Source organism: Carassius gibelio, chromosome B7 (genome assembly GCF_023724105.1).
Source record: "Carassius gibelio isolate Cgi1373 ecotype wild population from Czech Republic chromosome B7, carGib1.2-hapl.c, whole genome shotgun sequence".
In the NCBI taxonomy this organism is placed as follows: domain Eukaryota; kingdom Metazoa; phylum Chordata; class Actinopteri; order Cypriniformes; family Cyprinidae; genus Carassius; species Carassius gibelio.
Genome location: NC_068402.1, coordinates 25,921,137 through 25,935,991, shown reverse-complemented (window position 1 = coordinate 25,935,991; position 14,855 = coordinate 25,921,137). Strand labels below are relative to the sequence as shown.

Genomic DNA, 14,855 nt, shown 5'->3' with positions numbered 1-14,855 from the left:
GTCTCCTCTTGGCTTATTGAAATCCTCTGACATTCTTCTTTACCAATCCTCTTTTTGTACTTCTAGTTAGTGACCGTTGTTTTGTTTTGATCTCTCCGCTGCGTTTCTGTGTTTCCCAGTTCTGAGCAGGGCATGCGCAAAGCTGACCTCATAATCATTCCCCCAGAACTGTGAGTGCAAGCTAGTGCTAGTGATTATCACGTTTTGAATATGGATATTTTTCTTGCAAAAACGCATCGATTCACTAAAGGAGGCTTTTGTTCACCCCCCAGAGCCATGTGAGACTTTTTTTTTAAATGGATGAGCTTTTTATTAAACTTCTCATGGACCGATGCAGCAACACCCGCTGAGTGGCATCGAATGGCTATAAAGATCAAAGACAGTTTTTAAAATAACTCCAACTAAATTAATGTGAAAGAAGAAAGTCATATACACCTAGGATGACTTCAGGGTGAGTCATTTATGGCTCAATTTTATTTTTTCGCTGAACTAACCCTTTAATAGCTTTATCAATAATAAAAGGGTTCTATCAAGAGTAAAAAAAACTGCTTTAGTTTTTAAAATTAGTGCAGTTTCTGTAATGTCAAACTGATTATTATTTCCAGACTAGAAATAACCCTCAGTATGTGTCTCCTGAGAGCAATGTGCAATGTGCCAAACTAGGGATGTACTTTATGAGCTTCTGACAAAATGATCACACAGGCCTATTTTAAAGGTAGCCTACAGTTCACCCTGAAATACAACATCTAGCAGCATTCACTTGATGTTGTTCCAAAACCATATTACTTTATACCATGTGACAGAAAATGTCAGGCAGAATGACAATTTTAGTCAATCACTTTCAGTATAAGGCAGAAAAATATGCAAAACATGAGCTATATGATATCAGGGCTTTTATTTTTGAGTGAACTTCCCCTTTAATTTTACCATGTGTAATAGTGTATTATAACTGCAAAAAAGCATTCTTAAAGAAATATATATTTAACCAGAGACAGGCAAGGCAGGCAATTGCCTTGGGCCCTCCATTTTGAGGGAGCCCCCGACAGCTAACCATTGGAACAATAGGAAATGTAATTATTTCTATAACATGGAGCAATACATCTGCATCCCCCCAACGGGGCCCCCTCTCATGTTACGCTGGATGTGCTTGCTTTTTCCTCGGCCACTGTTTCTTGTCACAGCCAAAAGTGGAAAAAAAAGCTGATAAAAACACATCAGGTCAACAATGAGGCAAGGTGAGGCTGTCAGCACTGGCGCTAATGTACATACAAAGATCTTTTGATATAGAACATTTTCTGTAGCTAAGGTTCGTAAGCACCATTTTTAAGCTGACGATCCATTACTGTTAATACGAAGATTGCTGTGAATCTTAAAGGTTGTATTGTACAGTTTTGAATCTTCCGCCATAAAAATGAAGATTGATATTTTGTTAAAGACCAAGCACTTTGTTTAAAAAAATAAACAATTCATGTTAGGGCTGTACGATTCATTGAAATTAAATTACAAAAAGGATAAATCGCAAATAGGCAGTGAAGCACGGTTCTGTGATCAGCAGTAAATCTCTGACCGAAGCCCAGAGAGCGCTCTCATGCTCAAACTCCAAATACACCTCACAGGAGAAACCCAGGAAATGCCTATAGTGGTTGCTAAATAAACAGAAGATTTAACTCCTTTCATTAATTCAACATGATTCATAAACACACAAATTCGACAATGGTCTGAGAATGTCAAAAACTGCTGATCTACTGGGATTTTCACGCATAACCATCTCTAGGGTTTACAGAAAAATGTCAGAAAAATAAAAAAATCTAGTGAGCGGTAGTTGTGTGGATGAAAATCAAATCTGCAGCAACTGCGTGATGCTATAATGTTCATATGGACCAGAATCTCTGAGGGATGTTTCCAACACCTTGTTGAATCAATGCCACGAAGAATTAAGGCAGTTCTGAAGGCAAAAGGGAGTCCAACCCGGTCCTAGCAAGGTGTTCCTAATAAAGTGGCCAGTGAATGTATATAATAATGTAATGCTAATCAACATAGCCTTTATCTATGGAAGTCCTAAGAGGCCATGGATTATTATTTTTTTCGTTCTTGTTTTGTTGTGATAACAACTTAATTATCTCATGATCTCAACGTTATTTTTTTGTGATCCTGACATAACAAAAGTAGTTTTTCTCGTGATCACGACTTAATTTTCTCATGATCTTTACATAATGAAAGTTATTTTCTCGTTATCATGACTTAATTTTCCAGTGATCTCAATGTAACGAACATTTTTTTTTTGCTTGATCACGACAACGAAACAAATAAAGCAATACAGCAAACACAGGCACAGTGCCTTCAGAAGGATAAAGAACTATTCTACAATCTGCTGCTTGGATTCAACTCATTTTTAGTAGTCGACTGATATAATTTGCTTTACAAGCTTCTGTTTGAAAAGAGTGTTCGTGTGTGTGTGTGTGTGTGTGTGTGTGTGTGTGAAATTTATGTTCTGTTATGTGTTTTAACTACTTTTTGAATGTTGTATAAATATATATCAATATATCGTGACCTAATGGTTAGAGAGTCGGACTTGCAATCGAAAGGTTGTGAGTTCGAGTCTTGGGTCGGCAGGAATTGTGGGTGGGGGTAGTGCATGTACAGTTCTCTCTCCACCTTCAATACCATGACTTAGGTGTCCTTGAGCAAGGCACTGAACCCCCAACTGCTCCCCGGGCGCCGCAGCATAAATGGCTGCCCACTGCTCCAGTATGGAGCCAAAAGAGTCTCAATAAAGATAAATGCACACACTTCATTCACATATGCACACATAGGATTCATACATGCACACACATGATTCATAAATACACACACAGGATACACAAATGCGCACAAAATTTACAAATGCACACACAACATTTTTAAAGCACAGAAGATTCACAAATGCATACAAAATTCAGAAATACACACACAATTCAGAAATACACACACAATTCAGAAATGCAAACAACATTTACAAATGCACTCAAGATTCACAAATGCACAGGACAAGATTCACAAATGTATTTCGGATGCACACACACACATATATCTTGATTTACAAACTGCTTGCGGTCTGTGAACTTCACTGCATTCGTGTGTGAATTTTGAGACTCCCCTGACTTGGCTCCACACACAAATGCCTTTTTTTTAAACAGGGAATGATCTGCAACCAATCAGATATCTCCCTTGTTTTAGCCAATCACAAGAATGCACCCCACGTGGGGGATTGTTTACTTATGAGCCAATCAGCGAACGACTCACTTTCCTCAGCGAACGATTCACTTTCCTCGCGCAGCGAACGACTCTCTTTCCTCAAGCAGCCGGCGACTCACTTTGCGCAGCCGGCAACCCACTTTGCGCAGCAGGAGACTCACTGTCCGAGAGTCACTTTCCTCTCACAGCGAACGACTCACTTTCCTCATCGAATGACTCACTTTCCTCACGAGTCACGCAGCGAACGACTCACTTTCCTCATCGAATGACTCACTTTCCTCACGAGTCACGCAGCGAACGACTCACTTTCCTAAGCGAATGACTCACTTTCCTCACGAATCACGCGGCGAATGAATCACTTTCCTAGCGAAAGACTCACTTTCCTCATCGAACGATTCACTTTCCTCACGAGTCACGCAGCGAACGACTCATTTCCTAAGCGAACGATTCACTTTCCTCATGCAGCCGGCGACTCACTTTGCGCAGCTGTAGAGTCACTTTCCTCTTGCAGTGGACCACTGACTCTCTCTTCATGTAGGGACCGAATTATTATAATTAAAGTGACTTCTATATTGCATCCAAAAGAATATTTAGATATATTTAAATATTCAAAAAGGTGTATTTTTTTTCTTTCATTAAAATATTTCAATAAAATTAAATAATTGCCTATTGCAAATTTATGAAATCCATGGTTAACTTTTTTTCTGCAGTCACTGGGCTATATGTATTGAGACATTTATAAATTGATATAAAAATTATAAAAAAGTAAACGTGAATTGTAATCTAAACATCTTTATTTTCATACAATTTCATATAGGCTTTAATATGCAGCACCACAGGCATATCACACTGTGTGAAAGCGTTCATGTGATTGGCTTATAAGTAAACAATCCCCCATGTGGAGTGCGTTCTTGTGATTGGCTAAAAGAAGGGAGATATCTGATTGGTTGCTGACAATTCCCTGTTTTAAAAAAAAGCATTTGTGTGTCAAGTCAAGTCAGGGGAGTCTCAAAATTCACACACGAATGCAGTGAAGTTCACAGACCGCAAGCAGTTTGTAAATCAAGATATATGTGTGTGTGCATCAGAAATACATTTCTGAATCTTGTCCTGTGCATTTGTGAATCTTGAGTGCATTTGTAAATGTTGTTTGCATTTCTGAATTGTGTGTGTATTTCTGAATTTTGTGTGCATTTCTGAATTTTGTATGCATTTGTGAATCTTCTGTGCTTTTTAAATTTTGTGTGTGCATTTGTAAATTTTGTGTGCATTTGTGTATCCTGTGTGTGTATTTATGAATTATGTGTGTGCATGTATGAATCCTATGTGTGCATATGTGAATGAAGTGTGTGCATTTATCTTTATTGAGACTCTTTTGGCTCTATACTCCGGGTGTGTGCTCACAGTGTGTGTGTTCACTGCTCTGTGTGTGTGCACTTCGGATGGGTTAAATGCAGAGCACAAATTCCGAGTATGGGTCACCATACTTGGCTGTAGGTCACTTCACTTTCACTTTCATCAAAGTAGCTAAGATATATTAACAAAACATGTTTTAGAAGGGCCTCATCTATTCATTTTGCCTGGGGCCCCCACTTCATCTTGGTTCGCCTCTGAGCCTAATAGACATGCAGATGACATAAGATAGTCTTGTTTTTTGACAAATGTTTAAAAATTAAGAGTTTTTTTTTTTGTTGTTTTTGCTTAAAACAATATCAGATTCATGATTTACAATGTGGTCAATTTCTCTGACAGATATATTATATCTTTACTAGTTTTTTCATCATAGTTTGATACATTTTTAAGAAAACAAGACATTACATCTTCAGTCATGTTGCATTTCAATTAAATGTATTCTGATTTAACAATAATGAGGTGATTATACTTGAAAACAAGATAAGATGAAAACATCTTGCATTGTATATTATGTTTGATATATACATTTATATACATTCTAAATTAACTGATTTTAAATAAAAATGTAATTTAACTTTACTGAATCAACCTGAATAAATGAAGTGACACCAACAAAACTTAATTAAGATCAGGTTAACAGCACTTTTTTAAAATGTGGTTCTGTAATTTAGTTCTTAGTTGTTCTTACTATAAACATTTGGAATGACTAAAATACTCCATATGCAAACAGATGTAATCTTTTTAGTCACTTAGATAACAGACAATAGTGTAGACTACATCAAACAGCAGTCATTTAGTGTGGCTATATTCACAGCAAGTGTGATTGTTGGTAATCGCTGGTTTTGCGCCGAAGGTCTCTGTGCTTCAATACTCTGAGGCAAAGACAATTTACTGCTGCCTAGAGAATGGACTCAGCAATAGCATAACAGTATATCTCAGACTGTCTTTAGAGGCAGGGTTGATTTACACACACACACACACACACACACACACACACACACACACACACACACACACACATATTATTGACTGGTTGTTTTTTTTTTTTTTTATCCACCCTACAGAGCAAGACTCACCACTCCTTGTGTTTTCCCATCTGTCTATGGGTCTGCTGGGCCTTTACAGTGATTCATATTCAGCCAAACGGCGCTGTACTCAATTATAGCATCATAGACCGCTCTCTTTTTCCTGCACTTGCATCATTCAACCATCTTCTTGTCTTCTACAATTAAATTATACAACTCAGCTAGTGCGTAAATAGACTAGTTGAAAATGCATCTGGCAATTCTAGTTAGTAGAACTCAGTCTAGTAAGTTCAACCATGGCCATATAGTGAATTAAAGCATACGTTTTATTTTCCTGCTTGATGTCTTAGTTTAAAATAATAACATACACTAATATTCATCAGTTGATATGATGTAATTTATAATTAATTTGCTGTAATGGGCTAATCCACTGACTTCAGGATATGAAAGTGTTGCTGCAGTAATAATGTCAGTAAAAAAGACAGTTTGTACTATTGTGCTTAAAGAGACTCAAGGGAACTCCAAACATCACCTTTTACACAACACCTAATTTTCTATGCACAAAATTAATCCATGGAATAATTTATAAAATGAACTATCCAACAAAACAAAAAAAGGCAGCATGCTGGTTATTTTATACTGTTTGTTTAGTAAGAAAGCATGTTTTATACATGAGTATTGATCACTGTGAGGTATTAATGTAATGGGCATACACTGGTCTTGGTCTTGTCTTCCACACTGAGCCACTGTGGTCCTGACTACAATGTTCGCTAACATTTAACCCTTAAAAGCACAGGTGTCAAATAGATGCTTCCAATAATAATTTTGTAAGCTATAGAAAAACAGCGATTGACACCTAAGCACTGCTACTTTGTGCAAGTTTGCATTTACATTCAAAATATTCAATGAATATGAATATACACAGTATAAATTAAAAGACAAAAACAGACAGCTTGAGGCACTTAGTACTGAGTTTAGAAAAGTATGGATAAATGCTCCAAGTATGGAGAATATAGTGCAAGGGGGCATCTAGTGGTCTAATGATGTAGTACACTGCACTGTGAAACCACAACAGAAGAATCAAATTAGTTATCTTTATTCAGTTTCTATAAATGTGTCATGAGATAATCTAGTTTTTGCATAGTTTACAACATTACTTTGACTTAGATTTTAATGCTGTAAACTTTCACAATATTTTAAAGTAAAATTATCTGTTTATCAGTATCACTTTTGGAGCTCTTACTATGGATATTGGTATAACATTAGTGCTGCTTTTATACTGTTATACTGTATGGATACAATTTATTTTTTTTTAATTACATTTATATTTATTTAATATGTTCAATGGTGGGGGGAGGGGGGTCTAAATCATTGTGTTGCTGAGTTGTTTAAATTGCTCATGTGAGGATGAGCTATTTTTAAGCTTCTCACTGCTCATGCCTACAGGAGGGAAAGACAAAGAGAGGAGGAGACATGTAACTGGAATATATGTCACATCCAAGGATGCAGTCATCACTGGGCAGAGGAACCGGTGATCTCTCTACATCTCAGCCAGGGTTGAACATTAACGGTTGAGTTGCTGTTTCTGTTGTTCCAAATATCAGCACAATTATGAGGCCGGAGGCACAAAGACGCAGGTTTTCACAGATGCGCTGATATTTGGTCAACACGTTATAGTGCATAATAACAGTTTTAGAAACAAGTTTAGTAAATCTTAAGAAACTGACATTTTACACAAAACCATTTTCTATTTTTATTCTAACAACAAAAATAGTTCCAAACCTTGTCCACATCAGCAAATCAACATTGTGACTGGCAGCATACTGTAGTCATGTTTCCTTCTTGAAAGAATCAGTGTTTTAAATGAACTGGTTGAGTGAATGATTCAATGACTAGGTGCAGTATAGTCTGTCCAAAATTCTGTCAAAATTTACAGACCCACATGCTGGTCCAAAACTATTATTTTTTCAGCTGCAGTTTGGCTATCAACAGAATAATAGAATTGTAACTTTTGGGTAGACTATACCTTTAAGATGAATCTGGTCAATAAATCATAATGACTCAGCCATAAAGACACGTATTGGCAGATATTGGCGATGATATAACCTAATGTCACAGAAAAATCTCCATGTTTAGCAAACAGTGATATCCTGTTAACAAACAGTTCCAGTAACAGTATACAGTCCATAGGAACCAAAACACTCTTTAAACCCTATGGAATTTTTTTTGCCTAAACAGGATTAGGTGCCTTACACACATATAGATATGGAATTAGGTTAAAATTTAAGTCTGTTAATATGTATACTTATTAGTGCTGTATTGTTACATCTCTTTCAGTTTAAATTAATTTTCTGTTTAAAATCAATAAATAAAGACGACTAAAGGAGACATGATAAAACCAGTGCTGGAACATTTGGATACAAATAAAAGACTTGGATTCATAAAGAAGCTTAATGTTCTCGTCCCTGAAACTGAAACCGTTTAAAGGCTTCAAGGCCTGCAGAATGGAATCAGTAGCTTCTGAGCTCAGCGTTTGTCCTGCTGTGGGACACTCTGACCTTCCTGACAACTCTGTTTCACATCACATGTGTCTATATTGCCTCTGAGCAGGATACTTACTAAGCACATCACAGACCAAAAGCTAAATCTCACGCGCACACACACACACACACACACACACACACACACACGTTTCACTAAATCTCTTTTTTTTAGTGAGGACACTGTATAGACTTCCATTGATTTTATCAATCGGGTTCTTGATATTTTCTGTCTCCTAATCAAACCTCACAAAAATACGTGCAAAACATTGAAATAAAACATGTCATAAGCTTTTTAACAAGCAGCAGTCAGAACCAGTAAAAATGTCCTCACTACTCATATTATTTCACTAGCCTGTATAATTATTAAGATGCAAGTAACTGAAAGGACACACGTTTTTCAGAGAAGCATCAAACTACCAAAACATCTTTTATCTCAAGCCTCCACTAGCCACGAAAGGAGAGGTCCTTTGATTCCTAATTAACCACGCCTTCTCTCCGGTGATGCTGCTGCGATTCGTTTAAGACTGATGTCCAGCCCATCCAAATGACCACACACCTCCGGAGTCACCAACGAGCCATGACCATAAAACAACTTAATGTGTATTTTTACGTTTAAGGATACTTTATGTTTCTTGTAGACTAAAAAAAAAAGTATTGAAGAAAAATAGTTTATTAACTGTCATTTAAAATAAGTAAAGTTTTTGAACCCCCTCTGCGGATTAATTTTTCAGCGTCCACGTGTTTAACTCTTCACATTGATTTAACTGACCTGGCCGTTAAAGCACGAAAGCATGAACTCAACAGCTTATAACATCGAGGATGTTTCTCAGAAGGACTCCACCTGTAAGTATGACTTTAACTCAAGCAGCGCGGATGCTCTTCCTCATCCTGCTCCTCATCTTCCGCGCTTCACCGCCGCGGCTCAGGTCCGAGTGACGCTCACGCTCCTCCTGTGCGCGCTCTCCGCGTGCTGCAATCTCGCCGTGCTGTACTCAGCCAGCCACAACCACAGGAAACGGTCCCACGTCCGGCTCCTCATCACCAACCTGGCGGTGGCGGATCTGCTCGTGACGTTCGTCGTCATGCCGCTGGACGCGGGGTGGAATATAACGGTGCAGTGGCTCGCGGGGGACCTCGCGTGCAGGACGATGATGTTCCTCAAACTCGTTGCCATGTACTCGTGCGCTTTCGTGACCGTGGTGATAAGTCTGGACCGACAGGCTGCTATTCTCAACCCTCTGTCCATCAACAAAGCGAGGAAGAGAAATAAAGTTTTGCTGAGTGTGGCATGGACCATGAGTGTCGTATTATCCATACCACAGGTAAGAGACAGTTTTGAGGTAGTGGAAGATGCGTCCTCCTCAAAATGACCTGGGTGGCATATTGTTGCGTTTGTTACTATTTTTTCATGTATTAATTATTGAATAATCATATGAGGTTCGTGAATTGCATGAATCGCAATGCATTAAAAGCTATAGGCTAAGTGAGTGAAATCATCAAATTTGATGTCATTATGGCATAGGCTTTATATAGCCTATATATTTAATTAAAGATATGGGCAGTTAAATAAGTTAAGTTTTTTTTACTTTTCAGATGAGTTAATCTCTTTTACTGGGATTATGTTTTGTCTGTTGTTGGTTATTAAATTAATTAACTAAATTGTTAAATAGGCTAAATAGAATAGCCTAGTTGATTTAATATTTTACATTACATTCTGCACATGCTACTCTTTCTGCACATGCTAATCTTTTCTAACCACGTTACATTTGAAAAGAAAATGCACATTGTTTTTAAGGAGGGCAGCTCCCCCTTCCATTTGTCTTTTCTTTCTAAAGTTATGATGATTTACCCTGATAAAAGACTCCCCAACCTGGATTTCTGATTTAAGATGATCTTTCATCTTAAATAGCAGAAAAGTGCCCCAAACACCTCAAAAAACAGCCCAAAAAAGACCATCCATCTAAGGCCTGTTTGTTTAGCTGTTGTCACAATATACTATATAGTGTAAGATGTCACAGTGAAAACTGTGTTATATTATTACTATTCAAATAATATTTCAAAACAGAAAGAAAGTTGTTTCAATGTTTTTATAAATAGTTTGAATTATTTTTTATATTTATTATTTACATTTCCTGTTTTTCTAACGTCGAAGTTGCATTAATTTCGTTGTGTTTTTGTAATTTTTGTTAGCTTATATAGTTTTAGTATTAATTTCAGTTTTAGTTCAGTTTAGAATCAAAAAAATATTTTTTTAATGGTTATAGTTTTAGTTAGCAATAGCCCTGGCCTGTTAGATGGCTTACATCAGCCTATCTAGAATATCTATGCCTGTAATATGCTCTTTGTCCAGGTGTTTCTTTTCCACGTTGTAGTGATCGATTGCCCCAAGCGGTTTATTCAGTGTACAACCTATGGCAACTTTAGCTCACGCTGGCAAGAGACACTTTACAACATGCTGACCTTCATCTTCCTCTTCCTCTTACCACTCTTCATCATGATCTCCTGCTACAGCAGGATATTGTTTGAGATCTCCAAGAAAATGACAGACGACAACTGTAAGTCCTTTTTTGACAAAAACATACATAATGATAATTTCTTGATCAGTTTGCGAGTAACATAACCCTGAGGTGTCTTTGCCCTGACTTTATTACGCTAATGTCTTGCTTCTGTTGTGATCTTTGTCACATCTAGTGCTGTCCAACAAAGTGCAGCTGCGCAGGTCAAGAAACAACATCCCTAGGGCACGCATGCGCACGCTGAAGATGACTGTGGTCATTGTGCTGTCATTCATGGTGTGTTGGACACCGTACTACATGCTTGGCCTGTGGTACTGGTTCTGTCCCGCTGGCCTGGAGGAAACAGTGTCCCAGTCGCTCTCACACATCCTTTTTATATTCGGCCTGTTAAATGCTTGTTTGGACCCCATCATCTACGGTCTCTTCACCATTCCACTATGCATGAGGCACAGACAGCGTGAACGTAACACGTTTGAGCTGGAGAACACTAATAACTCTATGATGACTTCCATCAGAACTTCCACCTCCTCTCTCACTTTAAAGAGACTGGCAGTTCAGCAGACGTCTAGAGAAAAGCTAGAATGGGACGGAGAGTATGTGCACAGGATTGGAGATGATGGGGCAAAGAACAGTGTGGCCTTTGCAAGTCATTCCACCTGTATGGATTAAAAGCCAAAACACATGAGGTGTCATATGTATGATAGTTAAGCCATGAAATTTCTATGAAAGCCATTAAGGCACATTAATCTTATCTTATATGTATAAAGGTTTCACATGTAATGTTTCAAAAAGGTTTAATTTATTGTAATTAGTTCGTTCATATTGACTAATGAGGTAAATCTTTTGGACACTGAGCCTTAAGATGACCAGACAATGAAAGTCAATAGGGTCCATCATTGTTTGGGAGTTTATTTTACAGAATAACAGATTTTTTTTAAAGAAGTTGTTATTTTTTTATTTAGCGAGGACATATTAATTAATGTAAATGCAGTACAGACTTTTTCATTGTTACAAAAAAGTTGATTTCAAATAAAGGCTGTTCTGAACTTTCTTTTCATCAAAGAATCCTGAAAAAGATGTATCATGGTTTCCCCTGTGATGTTTCCTATGCAGCAAATCAGCATACTGGAATGATTTCTAAAGGATCTTGTGACAATGAGGACTGAATATTAACTATGAAAATTCAGCTTTGCCACAGGAATTTATTTCAATTTATAAAAAGAATAAATAAATAAAATAGAAAGCAGCTATTTTAAAGGGGGGGTGAAATGCTATTTCATGCATACTGAGTTTTTTACACTGTTAAAGAGTTGGATTCCCATGCTAAACATGGACAAAGTTTCAAAAATTAAGTTGTACGTTTGAAGGAGTATTTCTGTTCCAAAAATACTCCTTCCGGTTTGTCACAAGTTTCGGAAAGTTTTTTTCGAGTATGGCTCTGTGTGACGTTAGATGGAGCGGAATTTCCTTATATGGGTCCTGAGGGCACGTCTGCCAGAAGAGCGCGCGCTCCCGTATAGCAGAGCACTGAGAGCACAACAGACGTTCACTGATCAGAGCGAGAGCGTCGCGAAAAGTCACAAAAGGAGTGTATTTTTGGTTGCCAGGGCAAGACAACCCTGCACAGATTACCAAAAAAAAAAAAAAAACATTAAGGGACCAGTGGATGGAGTTTATTTTTACAGAGCATCAACGGAGTTGTTCAAGTGTTTGTGTTTGTTCCCTGCATTTAGAAGATGCTTGTTTTACAAACATGGCCCAGTTTGACGACGGATTTGCGTATCGTTTATTTCTTAAGGATGATGCAATCCCAACGAAAAAGGGTCACGATCGTGTGTTGGAACGCTCTCAACGCAAAAGCCTACTGGCGCTCGTGATTCTTTAGCTCCGCCCACACGTCACACCTCCAGCCGGTCGTGTTTTTCCAGGAAAAATCGGTACAGACTATCTTTCTCTTATGAATATAATTAAACTAAAGACTTTTTGGAGTTATGAAGGATGCAGTACTACTCTATAGGTATTCAAGATTAACAGGATATTGAGTGAAAACGAGCATTTCACCCCCCCTTTAAATTATAATACTATTTCACAATATTACTGTTTTTATTGTATTTTTGATCAAATAAATTCAATGACCTTTGAAAAACTCTTCATGTACTTTGTGAACTTGGGTTTGACAGATATTTTAACACACATTAATTGCATTTCTTCTGGCAGCAGCAAAATGAGCAGGGATCTTTTTGTGTACAGTGATTTAAAATTATATAAGGCTTGATATTGAATATTGCTTTATGGTAACCCTGTTTTGCCTTGTAGTTTTAAAAGTTGAAATTACAATTAAATAATTGTAAACTGAAAGCTTTGGCACAGATTATTAAATCCATACAGCTCATGAATATACAGACTGTGACACATTTAATGTTCCATAACCACACAAAAATCTTGATACAGCCTCTCAACTAACTATGGGCAGTTAAATGAAAGAAGAACAAATAGAAGAAATAAAATTAACTAAAAACTGAATAAATAAAATGACATGAATGGACTTAATAACCCTGAGGAAGGAAAAACTAGTTACATTGATGAATACTGCAGCTCAAATTCAATTAAATTGATGTTCAGCACAAGCAGCACTAATGTACTAATCGTGAAAAGATCCGCTTGCTGGAAAAGACTTAAGTAGAGCAAATCTTAAAACCAGTGCCTATGGCCTGTCTTATGAAATACATAAGAACAAAAAAAAACTGAAAAATTGTGCTGACATTCAGTATAATGTGTTGGAGACATGATTAGCTGTGATATTATATTAACATTTTCTGACTTCAGAACAGACTGCATAATAGATATACTAACAATTATACTGAATTTTGTTTACTTTAACTTTGTTAAGAAGATCAACTATTTACAGCAACTGAACTGTAAATGTAGGAAAAATGCCAGAATCAAGTCACAATAAGCTTAATCAAATTACTCATTACTCAAATTACTCTTGTATATATAAGCATATATTAGCATATGTGTATATATATAAACATAATTGCATTGGCCTGGTTTAATGTAGAATAGCTTCTTGTGAAAAAGGACATCTTACCTTTTCATAAACCCAAACTGAAATTAACTTTTATTAGAATTTTATAATTACAGTATTCAATAGTATTAAAAAAAATATGACATTAAACGTTAATTCGTACAATTTTCTCTGGCTGAATGGTGAATGAATGCATGCATTTGATCCACATTAATATAGCAAAAAAGAAAAAAGAAAACGCACTCTCTGTCTGTCGGCACAGCATGTCTGAATCTCTTTGTAGTATGTGAAGCTTTATTTAATATTACGCTTCAAAAGCTGTTGCCATTGGTAAGCCAAATTTCTGTTCCTCTCTTTCCAAGAATTAGCTCTGCACACACAAAGACATTACACATGTAAAGCATCCTCAGTGCTTTAAGTGACAGGCCAAATCATTGCAAAGGCCTATTAACACCAAGAATGGTAACATTAATTCTAGAATAGGAATGTGATGTAAATGTATATATATTTCTTTATTTTCTATTTTGTATATTCTCTATTTGCACAGATATTGACCTTCATTATTTTCTCTGTGTACGTGACTAAAACTTCTGTTAGCATTCTTCTAAAAGGGAAATGGCTATGACCAGTACCAGAAGATACTGTTGAAGGTCACAGATGATCCTTGGACAGCCTTCGTTCTGTCTTTCTAACTACAGAGCTTCGGCGTTGACTTGACCATTCTTACAAGAATTAAACAACCAAAGAAAAATCCCATGATCCTTTATCACTCTCAGTCTCACATTTAATGCAATATTTAGAATTTTTCCATGACAAACAGCCGAAGGGGATGAGAAACACTGAAACCTGAAATATTGTTGATTTATCATCCTAATATAAAAAAAGGGGATTATCCCTTACCCAAGGACAACAACAGAGGGCGAGGATGTGGACATGGGAGAGGCAGAGGACGTGGAATGTGGAAAACTGATCCGGATGTCTGATTTCGTTGTGGAGAGAAAGGACATCGGAAGAATGAATGCCCTAAAAACTGAATGGTGACTGAGGTGACTAAAACCCAAGACAGACTGGAGGGGCTGGAGTAGAGGGGGTTAAC

The 14,855-nt window shown here is 37.1% G+C and overlaps 1 protein-coding gene across 1 annotated transcript; it reads left to right on the top strand.

Moving 5' to 3' along the window:
• Positions 1 to 8,777: 8,777 nt before the first annotated feature.
• Positions 8,778 to 11,982, top strand: gnrhr2 (gonadotropin releasing hormone receptor 2). The gene is made up of 3 exons (XM_052559959.1): positions 8,778 to 9,537; positions 10,566 to 10,770; positions 10,907 to 11,982. Exons 1-3 carry the CDS (start codon positions 9,007 to 9,009, stop codon positions 11,398 to 11,400), a joined length of 1,230 nt encoding a protein of 409 aa, XP_052415919.1. The 5' UTR covers positions 8,778 to 9,006; the 3' UTR covers positions 11,401 to 11,982.
• The last annotated feature ends 2,873 nt before the right edge of the window (positions 11,983 to 14,855 follow it).

Excerpts from the sequence above, each read along its gene's own strand:
- gnrhr2 (XM_052559959.1), top strand. The coding sequence starts at position 9,007 with ATGAACTCAACAGCTTATAACATCGAGGATGTTTCTCAGAAGGACTCC. Across the intron at positions 9,538-10,565 it reads TCGTATTATCCATACCACAG|GTGTTTCTTTTCCACGTTGT; the intron begins GTAAGAGACAGT and ends CTCTTTGTCCAG. Across the intron at positions 10,771-10,906 it reads GAAAATGACAGACGACAACT|TGCTGTCCAACAAAGTGCAG; the intron begins GTAAGTCCTTTT and ends TGTCACATCTAG.